The sequence below is a fragment of the Dermacentor albipictus genome, chromosome 1 (assembly GCF_038994185.2).
Source record: "Dermacentor albipictus isolate Rhodes 1998 colony chromosome 1, USDA_Dalb.pri_finalv2, whole genome shotgun sequence".
NCBI classification, from domain to species: Eukaryota; Metazoa; Arthropoda; class Arachnida; order Ixodida; family Ixodidae; genus Dermacentor; species Dermacentor albipictus.
The window spans coordinates 281953309-281966738 of NC_091821.1; the positions used below are offsets into that span (position 1 = coordinate 281953309).

General features: G+C 43.3%; 1 protein-coding gene across 4 annotated transcripts in view; it reads left to right on the forward strand.

The window, feature by feature from the left end:
• Vps8 (vacuolar protein sorting 8) overlaps positions 1-13430 on the forward strand; it is a 962017-nt gene that overhangs the window by 751515 nt on the left and 197072 nt on the right. For all 4 annotated transcript variants that reach the window (XM_070531351.1, XM_070531354.1, XM_070531353.1 and 1 more), the window contains one exon: positions 2125-2269. In XM_070531351.1, coding sequence (XP_070387452.1) covers positions 2125-2269 — 145 coding nt within the window. The remainder of the gene's footprint in view (positions 1-2124; positions 2270-13430) is intronic.

Below are 13430 nucleotides of genomic sequence, written 5' to 3' on the forward strand. Positions count from 1 at the left end.
TCAGGAACGGAGGAAGCCTAAAAGCAGTGAAGAAGAAACTAGGAATAGGCAAGAATCAGATGTATGTATGGTGGGCAGATTGTTCTAGAGAAACTGGCCACCCTGTATACGCAATGCCTCATGACTTCGAGCGTACCGGAATCTTGGAAAAACGCTAACATAATCGTAATCCATTAGAAAGGGGACGCCAAAGACTTGAAAAATTATAGACCGATCAGCTTACTGTCCGTTGCCTACAAAGTATTTACTAAGGTAATCGTAAGTAGAATCAGGAACACCTTAGACTTCTCTCAACCAAAGGACCAGGCAGGATTCCATAAAGGCTACTCAACAATAGACCATATTCACACTATCAGTCAGGTGATAGAGAAATGTGCATAATGTAACCAACCCTTATATATAACTGTCATTGATTATGAAAAAGTGTTTGATTCAGTCGAAGCCTCAGCAATCATGGAGGTATTACGGAATCAGGGTGTAGACGAGCCATATGTAAAAATACAGAAAGATATCTATAGCGGCTCCGCAACCACCGTAGTCCTCCCTAAAGAAAGCAACAAAATACCAATAAAGAAAGGCGTCAGGCAGGGAGATACGATCTCTCCAATGCTATTCACAGCGTGTTTACAGGAGGTATTCAGAGACCTGGAGTGGGAAGAATTGGGGATAAAAGTTAATGGAGAATGCCTTAGTAACTTGAGATTCACTGATGATATTGCCTTGCTTAGTAACTCGGGAAACCAATTTCAATGCATGCTCACTGACCTGGAGAGGCAAAGCAGAAGAGTGGGTCTTAAAATTAACCTGCAGAAAACTAAAGTAAAAGTAATGTTTAACAGTCTCGTAAGAGAACAGCAATTTACAATAAGTAGCGAGGCACTGGAAGTGGTAAGGGAATACATCTACTTAGGGCAGGTAGTGACGGCAGATCTGGATCATGAGACGGAAATAATCAGAAGAATAAGAATGGCCTGGTGTGCGTTTGGCAGGCATTCTCAGATCATGAACAGCAGGTTGCCATTATCCCTCAAGAGAAAAGTGTATAATAGCTGTGTCTTACCAGTACTCACCTACGGGGCAGAAACCTGGAGGCTTACGAAAAGGGTTCTACTTAAATTGAGGACGACGCAACGAGCTATTGAAAGAAGAATGATGGGTGTAACGTTAAGGGATAAGAAAAGAGCAGATTGGGTGAGGGAACAAACACGAGTTAATGACTCCTAGTTGAAATCAAGAAAAAGAAATGGGCATGGGCAAGGCATGTAATGAGGAGGAAAGATAACCGATGGTCACTAAGGGTTTGGACTGGATTCCAAGGGAAGGGAAGCGTAGCAGGGGGTGGCAGAAAGTTAGGTAGGTGGATGACATTAAGAAGTTTGCAGGGACAACAGGGCCACAATTAGTACATGACCGGGGTAGTTGGAGAAGCATGGGAGATGCCTTTGCCCTGCAGTGGGCGTAACCAGGCTGATGGTGATGATGATCTTGTATGATGATCTCTGTCTGGGTTTAAAAGACTGATGCATCATCCTGTTTGGTCTTGTAGGCAGCACAGTTAGACCTATCTGCTGCCTACCAGTCTGGTAAAGAGTTCTATGCGCCAGGTAGGAATATATATCAGACTCATAGAAGGACCCGTACAACCTCTGCATATTCCTAACAGATTTCTAGAAATTTCTATCAGTTTTTTTTTTGCTAGGGAATATACTACAGCTATCAATGAAGTTATGTGGCAAACTGAACAAAATGTGCTTCTTGTGGGGACTCAGAATATTCTTTCTAATGTACTCGCACTGTAGGGGGCATGTTTCACAGTGTGACTGAATATCTACAGTTGATGCCAGCAGTGTCAGTGTGTTAGGCCATGACTTTTCATGGTGTTCTACATCAGCATGGGCTTTACAAATGAAACGAGAACATCAGAGAATGGCCCTGCAGAATTGAAAATCAATTATTTCAATAAAAGTGGTGCAAAAGTGATTGTGCAGGTGAGTGTTGCTAAATCAACATATTCAAGGGATACCACAGCAAACTAAAAACCAACCTGCAACCTAAAAGGGACAACTGGATAATGAGCACTTTACTAACTAGTTGAAAAAAGGTGGTTCTGGATCTGCTCTGCAGGGAAGCCCCAACTCAGGGTGCCAAGGATAGTGTTGCTGCTGCAGTGCAGGAGCGGTACATTGAGCTCATGTGCCAGTTTGACCCTGATGCTGTGGGCCCCTTTCTGGTCTCTGCAGAAGGCTATCGCATTGAGGAGACTCTGGAGGTGAGTGCATTTCGTGCGCTCTACATTCACTTGCTAGCAGAGTGTGTAACACAGTGCCAACTCTGCTCACCTGAAAGTGACAGATTGTGAAATGCTGATGGGTGGTTTGTAGCGCATTTGTCAGGTGGCACTATGCCAGACAAAACACATGCAGGAGGGAGAGAGCTGCTGCCATGACCTGTAATCATGGACACGCCGCAAGGTCAAACTTGGTGCTCTCCGCTTTTCAGTGCTGGCTCCTTGATCATCCTGCCTGATCTACTTGGATGAACGCACTTTGTCATCTGCTCTGCCCGTACCCTGATGCCTGCTGCATGTTATGCCCTCTCTTCTAACCATTATTAGGAGAGAGACACCAGCTGCTCTGTGCTTACAGCGCAGTCTTGCACAAAAAACTTGTGTGCCTTGTTACGCACAAAGAACCTCAGGCGATCATAATTAATCACGTACATCATAGTGGGTTGTGCAGCATCCGGACGTCAAACGGCACAGTGTATTTTATTTATTTATTACACTTCTCATAGTTCTCATAGGAGCCGGATGCTCGTCCCAACATAGCAGTGTAGTTTTCCCACTGTCATTTCCACCAGAGAAGCTCTGGCTCTGTTTCTCCATCACATGGCCATATGTATTCATTTATGCAGGTTTATGGATTTCTCACACAAATAAATTAGTCCTCGGCCACCTGCAAGAATTTATAACAGTTCCCATTTATGTACAGTAAATTGCGTGTGTTTTAGTGGCAACGAGGTTGGAAACCTTTCACTGCAGGCTTTGTTGACTTGTATGAGAGTCTTTGATTTTTTCTGGTCCTGAGACTTCGGCCAAAGTTTCATATAGGGACAGCGCGTGACGATAATGGTGCAGCTGTCAAGGAGGAGGCACAAAACAGCCGCACAAGCTGTTCACAGCGGCTGTTTTTCGGCAAACAGGCTGACATTCTTTAGTATTTGTGCTTTCGAGGGGCTGATATTTGTGCTTAGTATGGGCGCTACTTAACCCATTATTAAGATAAGATGAAAGTAAATATTTAAACCAAGTTTTTTTGATAAACATTGATAAACATGACCAGGGTAGTTGGAGAAGTATGGGAGAGGCCTTTGCCCTGCAGTGGGCGTAACCAGGCTGATGCTGATGATGATGATGATAATGATGATGATGTTTCAAAACCAGCTCAGTTCCTTCTTCAGTGTGTGACTGCGGGCAAGGTGCAGCGTGGCTTTTTAAACCGACGTGTGGACAACCGGTGGGTCAATGAACGTACGCCATGGGAGTAAGACGAGGGAAGGTTTCCCCAGGAGCGATTAACATTCCCGTGTATTTGCTGAATGTGCCACGACTCAAAAAGCAGCCTCCTGCATGGATTTGGCTCGGTTTCCAGCACAGCAGTCTTGTTGAAATCAATCTTGTGGTCTAGCGTTTTGCAGTGTTCAGTGACCACGCACCGCTGTCTGTCCATTTGTTGTTACCTGAAAGCTTGGCGGCAACATCCAGACACTAATAACCCCGCATGACTTACACCGGTTGCTACTAAACCTTGCTAGCGGCTGTTTTCTGATAAAATAGCACGCTTACTTTCTCTCGCTGCTTGTTATAAACAGGATTTTTTTGTACATGCGCCCAGCCTGCACATTACTTTGCCATTATTTTCACCGCAACTTGTCTGCAATATCACACTGGAAGGTCTAGCATGGCGGTCAGTAGCATTCGTGTTCCGATTGTGGCCGTGTCGGCAGAGTCGTTGCTTTTGTCAAAGTGCATAAGATTATTTACATAAGCTTACGACTGGTGCTTACCTTGCAACAAATACTGAAAGCTGACTGATGCTGAAAATCATACGTTTTGCCGGCATTTGAAGTACTGGAGCGTGCTACAGAAGCAATCACATGATGAAAACACTGGCAGTTTGACAATCCCTTTTTGCTGACACTTGTGGAGGTAGCAAAGCACTGCTGAAGACTCTTGCTATATGGGCTATTTATTTCTGCTATGTCGTGCAGTGATGACGAAGGCGCTGGTGAGTACGAGAAGACATACGAAAATTTTTTATTCAGTGCTGACATGCTGGCTGTTCTCTTACTACCAAAATAAAATAAGCTGTGAGTGGCCACAGATTGAAAAAAATGTGTACAGTGATCAGAAGCATGGAGCAACACACACAAAATAAAAGCAATTGGGACACAGAAGAGCAGACCTTTCTAAAAAGCAGCAGAAACTCACAAATGAACAGGATCCCGTAATATGTAATGATAGTATGATAAAATATAAAGTACTCCGAGAAACACAGTGTGTTTAATATGTGACAGTATGTTCAAATAACCGCAAACTCGTCAGTCCGAATAATATCCGTGGGGTCAAAATGCTTCTCGCAGACACGGACATGCTTGGAGTCGAAGCTAAAACCATTGGTTTCCTGTCGTAGTATCGCCCGCTTCCATATTTCATGCTGCTTGGCGTCGCTAGGCAGACAAAACAGTGAGGCTTTTTCCTGCGTACCTCTGTAACCAGAGCGGCAACCCGTCACACAGCAAGTCTTCGGCATCTCAGGTTAGTGCATCACATGCACTGCACTTGCTCGTAATTGAAAGCAAAATCATGAAAGAAAACAGCAGCTGCTGCACCTAAGCCACATGCTCACGTGCCTTCGTCGTTGCCCCCATAGGACCCCTTGCGCCGCCTCGCGGAAGGCGCGGTCAACATATGAAGCTCCCATAGCATTACAGAGAAGTTTCATGACCATAAAAGCATTGAGAGACTCTGCTTGTATCTATAGTGCTTCCCTGCATTCAAAGCAAATCAACTCTTGCATAACATTTATCGCAAATAATATGGTACTAAATTACGTTATGCAGTCAATGCCTTGTGGATTGCCATTTGTTTTGGATAAACACCCTCGCTTGCACAGTGGTTTGTTTCAACAAAGCCATTGAGTTCTTTTTTAAGCTCTCTCTTACTTTTCATGATGTTGTGTATCTGCTAATAGAACAGCAACAAATCTGGAGGTGTTGCAAAGATGCGTCACTTGCTTGCCCTTTGCAGCACCCGTATTTCCACCTGCGCACAAAACACTTCATCATTTGGTGTTGCACGTAGCCTCTTTTAGGAGAAAGTTTCACAAGGCTTCATATATCTAAAGAAAAGGCCCCCTTCCCGAGAGAATATGAGTGGAGGCAGAGAGCAAGGTGGTGAACTAGACATGCAGCCTATTGCAGCGTTCTATGTACACAATGTTTCATGCATTATATCGAAACTGTGTGCAGATAAAGAGCAACTCTATGCACAAATCTTGCACAGCATTGTTGGAAAAAGGCTTTCCTTGGCAGCAAACTCACCAGTACTTAGTGCATATGTACTTACATAGCATGCAAAAATTGGGCCATTGACACTGTACTAAAGTACATCCACCATCAGTATAAAAAAGAAAATAAACAACTCTATACTGCACTAGAACCATAAATAAGTAAAATAATTACCTCCAAATTGTAGAATCAGCACTGGGGTAAACACTACTCATTGATCTGCCCTGATAGATTCTGAAAGCTGCAAAGCAGAGGAGTAAAACCACTTGCCTTGCATCGTCCCCAAGTCTAATATTTCATCAATTTTCTCTGTCGCATGAAGCAGGCAGCAAACAAGAATGGCAGAATCCAGTAATAAATGTCCTCTAACAGACCAGCAACAATCTATATAGGACCTATTAGTCTAATAAGGAAACTAGTAGACACGCAACAGTGTTTGTATAAGAGTAATAAGTCTAAAGGCAGATTAAGAGTCCGACGTGATCAGCGCCTGGGCGAGCGTCGCTTGCAGCCAGTCAAGCTACGCCACTTATGTTGCGCCAGCCGAAGTGCTGTTTCCTCTATACTCCAGTGCACATGGCATCGGCTGCTCTCCTTGGAGCATGCGCAGAACAATCCCCAACCCATGTGCCACTTAGAATGGCCGTCTGCAAGTGTCAGCGAAGTGGGGCAGGCGCCATTTTTTTTTTTATGCAATGCATTATGGGTCAGCACAGTCAGCGCGACCAATGCATGGATGGAGCAAAAGCCATCTCAACGCTGGGTGCATCGGAGTGCATTGGCCACGTCTGGTTACGTTGTCAGCACCAGTGCTTCAAACTACAGTTAAACCTCGATATAATGAAGTTTGTGAGATTAGCAAATTTGCTTCTATATATCAAAATTTCGTTGTATTGAAATTTGACCCGTTATGCAAATAAGTACAGTTGCTGATCGATTTTTCTTACAAGGAAAGGGGCCGCAGAATTTTCCGAATTATCGGGCAATAGAAAAAAGCAAACTTGAATGAGAAAACAGTTAGTTTTGATAAATTTGGGAGCCGGCGACGAATGATACAGTTTCATGCCACGTCGCCGATATCTTCACATCGGCGGTACAAATTAAGCAAAGTCAGCCATGCTTTCATGTGCAATCCGACCCCATGGCTGATAACGTGGCTCACACTGGGACGATGCTATCATGGAAAGCACCGGCAGTGGGGAGCAAATGCTTCGTCTGTCTCTCGCTCCAACAGGTCACTTAAACTTGAGATTATGCAATCTCTAATACTAAACGCGCTGGAAAACAGCTTACATAATGCCACACCGTCTCGGCATGCCCACTCTTTGCACACACGGCAGATTACCTCTAACGCTGGGTGTGTGGCTGTGTGTGCGCTCAGCCAGGCTTATGGCCATGCACAGTCAAGGCTGAAATGCACACCAGAAATCGAGACATGTGCAAACTTACCTGCCCTCTCTTGTGTGCGCTTGATCATGTCGCTACAAGCTTGCACCACTCCGCCCATTTCCCTTTGCTCGTGCAGGAAGGCTATGCTTTCTTGTGTCACCCTCGCACTCTTTCACTTGCACCTAAAGCACACAATGCGCAGGGCGCAATAGGATCTTATTGCACTTGGACTTAATGAGGAACATGATGCGGCTTCACTTCAGCGGTCGCTCTGTCGCGCGGCACGTGATTTGAGAGGTGCATTTGCAAGCAGATGCTTGCAATTTATTCATTTGACCATCTGTGTCTGCAGAAGTTTCAATTTATTGTCTGGGCATTCCTTTGTGGCGGCAGTTAAATTTCGTTATATTGAAATCGCATACAAACACACTTCGTTATTTTGAGGTTCCAAATACATGATGTTCAGTGGACAAAGGTTATTGAGGATAAAATAATTCATTCTATTGAATATTTTGTTATATTGAGGTTTAATTGTATAGATGTTGTTGTTCTCGGCAATGTGACGTAACGTGTGCACATGCTACACTACTTTGGTCTATTTTATTTTTATTTATTTATTATACCCCTCAGGGCCAAGGGCATTACAGAGGGGGAAGTGGTAAATACAAAAGAATGAAGACAAATACAGTTGGTTGCATGAATGTTTAAATGGCACCTGTATATCCAATATTAGCTAAATCTTCACGGAGCTGTTAATAATTAGTAAGGCCTACAACTTCGGCGGGAAGATGGTTCCAGTCATGTGAGGTTTGCGGCAGGAATGATTGTGAAAAACTTTTAGTGTTGCATGACAAAATGCCGACTTTGTACTGATGATCCATGCGACGTGATACATAAATTGGATGTGGGATGAGGTGATCTTGTAGAGTATGATAATGGTACAACTTGTAGAAGAGGGCAATACGAGACACTTTTGTGCGAGATGCCAGCGCTGGGAGGCAAAGATTAGCTTTCTTGTTAGTTATACTTGCTGTGCGGTTGAAGTTAGCAAGAATAAAACGCACAGAGTTATCTTGAACCATCTCGAGATCAGTGATTAGCTTCTCATGAGCAGGGTCCCATACCGGAGCGGCATATTCGAGTTTCAGTCGTATGAAAGTTTTATATAACAAAAGTTTCAAATTAGATGCCACGTTGAAAAAGTTGCGACGTATGTAGCCAAGCATGCAATCAACATTTTTAATTATGTTCTCAGTATGAAGAGACCAGCTGAGGTTAGAAGTGATGCAAACACCAAGATATTTATATGAAGAAACTGATTCCAACGACATGTTGTTAATGTAGTACGACGGTATTGTAGATGTTTTCCTAGAAACATGCATGACTTTGCATTTGTTAATATTGAGCTCCATTAACCAGTCATGGCACCAGTTCCCTATAGTGGTTAGGTCCAACTGAAGTAATTCAATATCGTTAGCATTGGCAACTTCTCTGAAAATGATGCAATCATCAGCGAACAGATGGATGTGGGAGTTGATAAGCGAGGGAAGATCATTAATGTAAATTAGGAACAGTAGGGGTCCAAGGACGGAACCCTGTGGAACACCTGAATGGACCTCTGTAAAACCGGAGTTAATGCTGTTAGCACAAACAAATTGCAAGTGGTTGAGATGAAAACACTCAATCCATTTCAAAAGGTTACCGTCTATGTTAAGTCGTTTTAGTTCATGAAGTAATAGTTTGTGACACACCTTGTCGAATGCTTTTGAAAAGTCTAAGAATATACAATCAGCTAGTGATGATTTGTCAAGAATATGGTGTAGTGCATGTGTAAACGATATTAATTGGGTTTCACAGGAGTAAGATTTCCGAAAACCGTGTTGTGCTGATGTAAAAAATGAGTTAAATTCAAGAAAATTAACCAGATTGGTAAAAACAATATGTTCGAGCATTTTACAGCATGTACTGTCAGCCCTTAAAGGGACTGACAACCAATTTTCATGGTACCCCCCCCCCCTTTTTTTTTTTTAGTGCAATGGAAAGCTTACTGGCCAGAGCATATAATCTTGAGGTAGTAATGCGGAAAATGCCATGGAACATTTTTTATCAGAATATTTCCATCTGCAGTGAGGATGAAGTCGTTCACTGGAAGCATGCTGAAAACTGTGATAGGTGAACACGATAGGGATTATAGGCCGGCACTAGTGGGAGGCAGACGGCAAGGGCGGCCGTAGGTGTGAGAAAATATTATCTTGTTTATCAAGTTGATGTTCCTGCTATTGATGTTTTCCAAGGTGTTAAAGTGTTTCTGCAATAATAGCTATGTGTTTTCACTGTTTCCTGTCTAACTGCTTTGGTATTTGACTTGTCAAAACAAAACCAAGCACATCGAAAATGAAACGATGCTTTTACACGTGATACATAGTTCGTGTTGCTGTAGCCAAGCATGTGCTTCTGATTTCCAATGTTGTCTCTCGAAGACCTGAGCGAGCTGTAACAAAGGATTTTAGCTCGCACGCCTACTCAGAATTTAGATCCTTACGAAGTAGCACCTGAATGTCATGCTTCGATGGACGAAAGCGGCAGCGGAAGTGACGAATCCAATTTGCACGATAGACCATTGTCCCCACCATAAGCAGCACGTCTGGAGAATTCCGATTGATAAATGCTCACTCACACTAAACCGACCCAACACCAATTTCGGTCTGCTGACTGTCGGCGACAGCGTTTTTGCCTTTGTGTTGGTGCGTCTGTCACACTGTACCGACGCCGACAATCTGCCGACGGTTGGTGGAAAGCTTGGCGTTGGTGCAGTGTGACAGAAGCGCCAACACAAAGGCAAAAACGTTCTCATTTACAGCACAACTCGTTGATGGCATCTTGTATCGCAGGGAGATCATAAAACTCTGGGTACTTGCAAACTTGTGCTATACTCGTGCGCATACAACAGCAAGAGTGCTGCTAATTAGCATGGACTTTCTTTACTTAGTAATACACATAAAATAAAGCGCATGTCTAATAATTATATACTAACTGCAATTTTAAGCAATAATTATACTGCACTTAATGACAGTCGACTTGCGTAATCTCTTGACTACATTTCGAAGTATCAAGATTTCACCGCCAGTCCTCGCCACTTCCTGGTTTTTCTTACTTTCTTTGCCAATTTAAAATTATATTTCCTTCTTCAATCCCGAACAGCGTGCTGAATTCCATCACTATAAATCATGGTCATTTCATTTCCATCAACATCTCACAACACATTCTGGCCATTTGTCAGTCCCTTTAACACACACAGCACCTATTGGTCTTATAGATAAACCAATACAACCAATAGAATTTCTATTAGTCTGTTACAAACTTCTAATAAAATCTTTGCTGAGGAAGGGAGATGGAGGAGGGGAGCATCGCACGAACTTGCTGCAACCTCGATCTCAGAGTCTGACGGGTGATAAATCACACCGAACCTGACAACAAAAAAGTGCCTGCTCTTTACCATTGACCTGTGTCCGACCTGCATAGCACCGAAGATGGCTATGGGCAGAGTAGTGATCAAGCTACGTGATGCATGGTTCGTAATTTTGTCTGTCCTGTAAATTAGCCTTATGATAACCCACATGCCATAAGTATGGTCTTCTGTAAGGTCTTCTGTATATCACAAAAAATACAGGAAAGCAAAACTTTCTATGCAGTGAAAAAAATTGCCATAAAACACAGGTACACTGTTAAACTGAGAACCTCAATGGTATTCATTACTACATAACATCACTAATTCTTTAGCTTCAGAGGGAAAAAAAAGCACTTCATTCTATTCAACAGACATCCTGTCTATAAAAAAAAATATTTTTCAGACCTTTATACGGTAGAACTAAGCTGTAACTAGCTCTGGCTTACTCATTTGGAGTTCCCTTTAATAAGAAACCATACTATATATCTTGATTTCTATTTATCTATGTTTTGATAGCTGGCTACATTCTTGTTATACGATACTAGGAGGCTCAATCATTTGTTTGAGGACCCTAACAGAGAGAGTATAAGAGTGTAGTTGAAGATTCATATGCAGAAGACAATGATAATGATCAATAGCCAGGCGAGGGAACAAGAGTTCAGGATCGCTAGTCAGCCTCTAGGGTCTGCGAGAGTACATTTACGTAGGTCAATTACTTACAGGGGACCTTGATTATCAGAAGAAAATTTACAGATGAATAAAAATGGGGTGTGCAAATAAAGAGTGTGCAGCGGTGGCGTAGAGGTAGAACGCCTGCCTCGCGTGCAAGAGGTCCGTGGTTAGAATCCCGGTGCTGCGCAATTTTCCACCGGATTAAAAAAAAAAATCCGCGTGTTGATAAAATTGCATAAACAGGCCTGGAGTGTGGCCTGATCCCGGTGACCAGAACCGGTAACGCACTCCCTCACCAGAGCAGGATTGGCCACCCTGGTGCAGTACTTGGCCACAACCTCCTATATGAACACAACAATCAAGCCCCGGCCCTCAGTCCCCAGCAGCTGCGTAGCAACTGACCATGGCGGCGGTCAGAGCTGCGACGCAGCAGAGGGTGCTAAGAATCCTGGGCTAAGGTTCTGGACAGGCCGCCATTGGAATATGAACCTGGCAACGTTCAACGCTAGAACGTTATCTAGTGAGGCGAGTCTAGCAGTGCTATTGGAGGAATTAGAGGACAGTAAATGGGATATAATAGGGCTCAGTGAAGTTAGGAGGCCAAAAGAAGCATTACAGTGCTAAAAAGTGGGCGCGTCCTGTGCTACCGGTGCTTAGTGGAGAGACGAGAACTAGGAGTCAGATTCCTAATTAATAAGAATAACATACAAGAATTCTATAGCATTAACGAGAGGATGGCAGGTCTTGTTGTGAAACTCAATAAGAGGTACAAAATGAAGGTTGTACAGGTCTACGCCCCTACATCCAGTCATGATGACCAGGAAGTCGAAAGCTTCTATGAAGACGTGGAATTGGCGATGAGTAGAGTGAAAACAAAATACACTATACTGATGGGCGACTTCAATGCCAAGGTAGGCAAGGAGCAGACTGAAGACAAGGCAGTGGGGGAATATGGCATAGGCACTAGGAATAGCTGGGGAGAGTTGTTAGTAGAGTTTGTGGAACAAAATAATATGCAGATAATGAATACCTTCTTCCGCAAGCGGGATAGCCGAAAGTGGACGTGGAGGAGCCTGAACGGCGAGACTAGAAATGAAATAGACTTCATACTCTGCGCTAACCCTGGCATCATACAAGATGTGGACGTGCTCAGCAAGGTGCGCTGCAGTGACCATAGGATGGTAAGAACTCGAATTAGCCTAGACCTGAGGAGAGAACGGAAGAAACTAGCACATAAGAAGCCCATAAATGAGTTAGCGGTAAGAGGGAAAATAGACGAATTCCAGATTAAGCTACAGAACAGGTATTCGGCTTTAACTCAGGAAGAAGACCTTAGTGTTAAAGCAATGAACGACAATCTTGTGGGCATCATTAAGGAGTGTGCAATAGAGTCAGTGGTAATTCCATTAGACAGAATACCAGTAAGCTATCGCAGGAGACGAAAGATCTGATCAAGAAACGCCAATGTATGAAAGCCTCTAACCCTACAGCTAGAATAGAACTGGCAGAACTTTCGAAGTTAATCAACAAGCGTAAGACAGCTGACATAAGGAAGTATAATATGGATAGAATTGAACATGCTCCCAGGAACGGAAGAAACCTACAAGCAGTGAATAAGAAACTAGGAATGGGCAAGAATCAGATGTATGCGTTAAGAGACAAAGCCGGCAATATCATTACTAATATGGATGAGATAGTTCAAGTGGCTGAGGAGTTCTATAGAGATTTATACAGTACCAGTGGCACCCACGACGATAATGGAAGAGAAAATAGTCTAGAGGAATTCAAAATTCCATAGGTAACGCCGGAAGAAATAAAGAAAGCCTTGGGAGCTATGCAAAGGGGGAAGGCAGCTGGGGAGGATCAGGTAACAGCAGATTTGTTGAAGGATGGTGGGCAGATTGTTCTAGAGAAACTGGCCACTCTGTATACGCAATGCCTCATGACTTGAGCGTACCGGAATCTTGGAAAGACGCTAACATAATCCTAATCCATAAGAAAGGGGGAGCCAAAGACTTGAAAAATCATAGACCGATCAGCTTACTGTCCGTTGCCTACAAAGTATTTACTAAGGTAATTGCAAATAGAATCAAAAACACCTTAGACTTCCGTCAACCAAAGGACCAGGCAGGATTCCATAAAGGCTACTCAACAATAGACCATATTCACACTATCAATCAGGTGATAGAAAAATGTGTGGAATATAACCAACCTTTATATATAGCTTTCATTGATTACGAGAAAGCGTTTGATTCAGTCGAAACCTCAGCAGTCATGGAGGCATTACAGAATCAGGGTGTAGATGAGCCGTATGTAAAAATACTGAAAGATATCTATAGCGGCTCCACAGCCA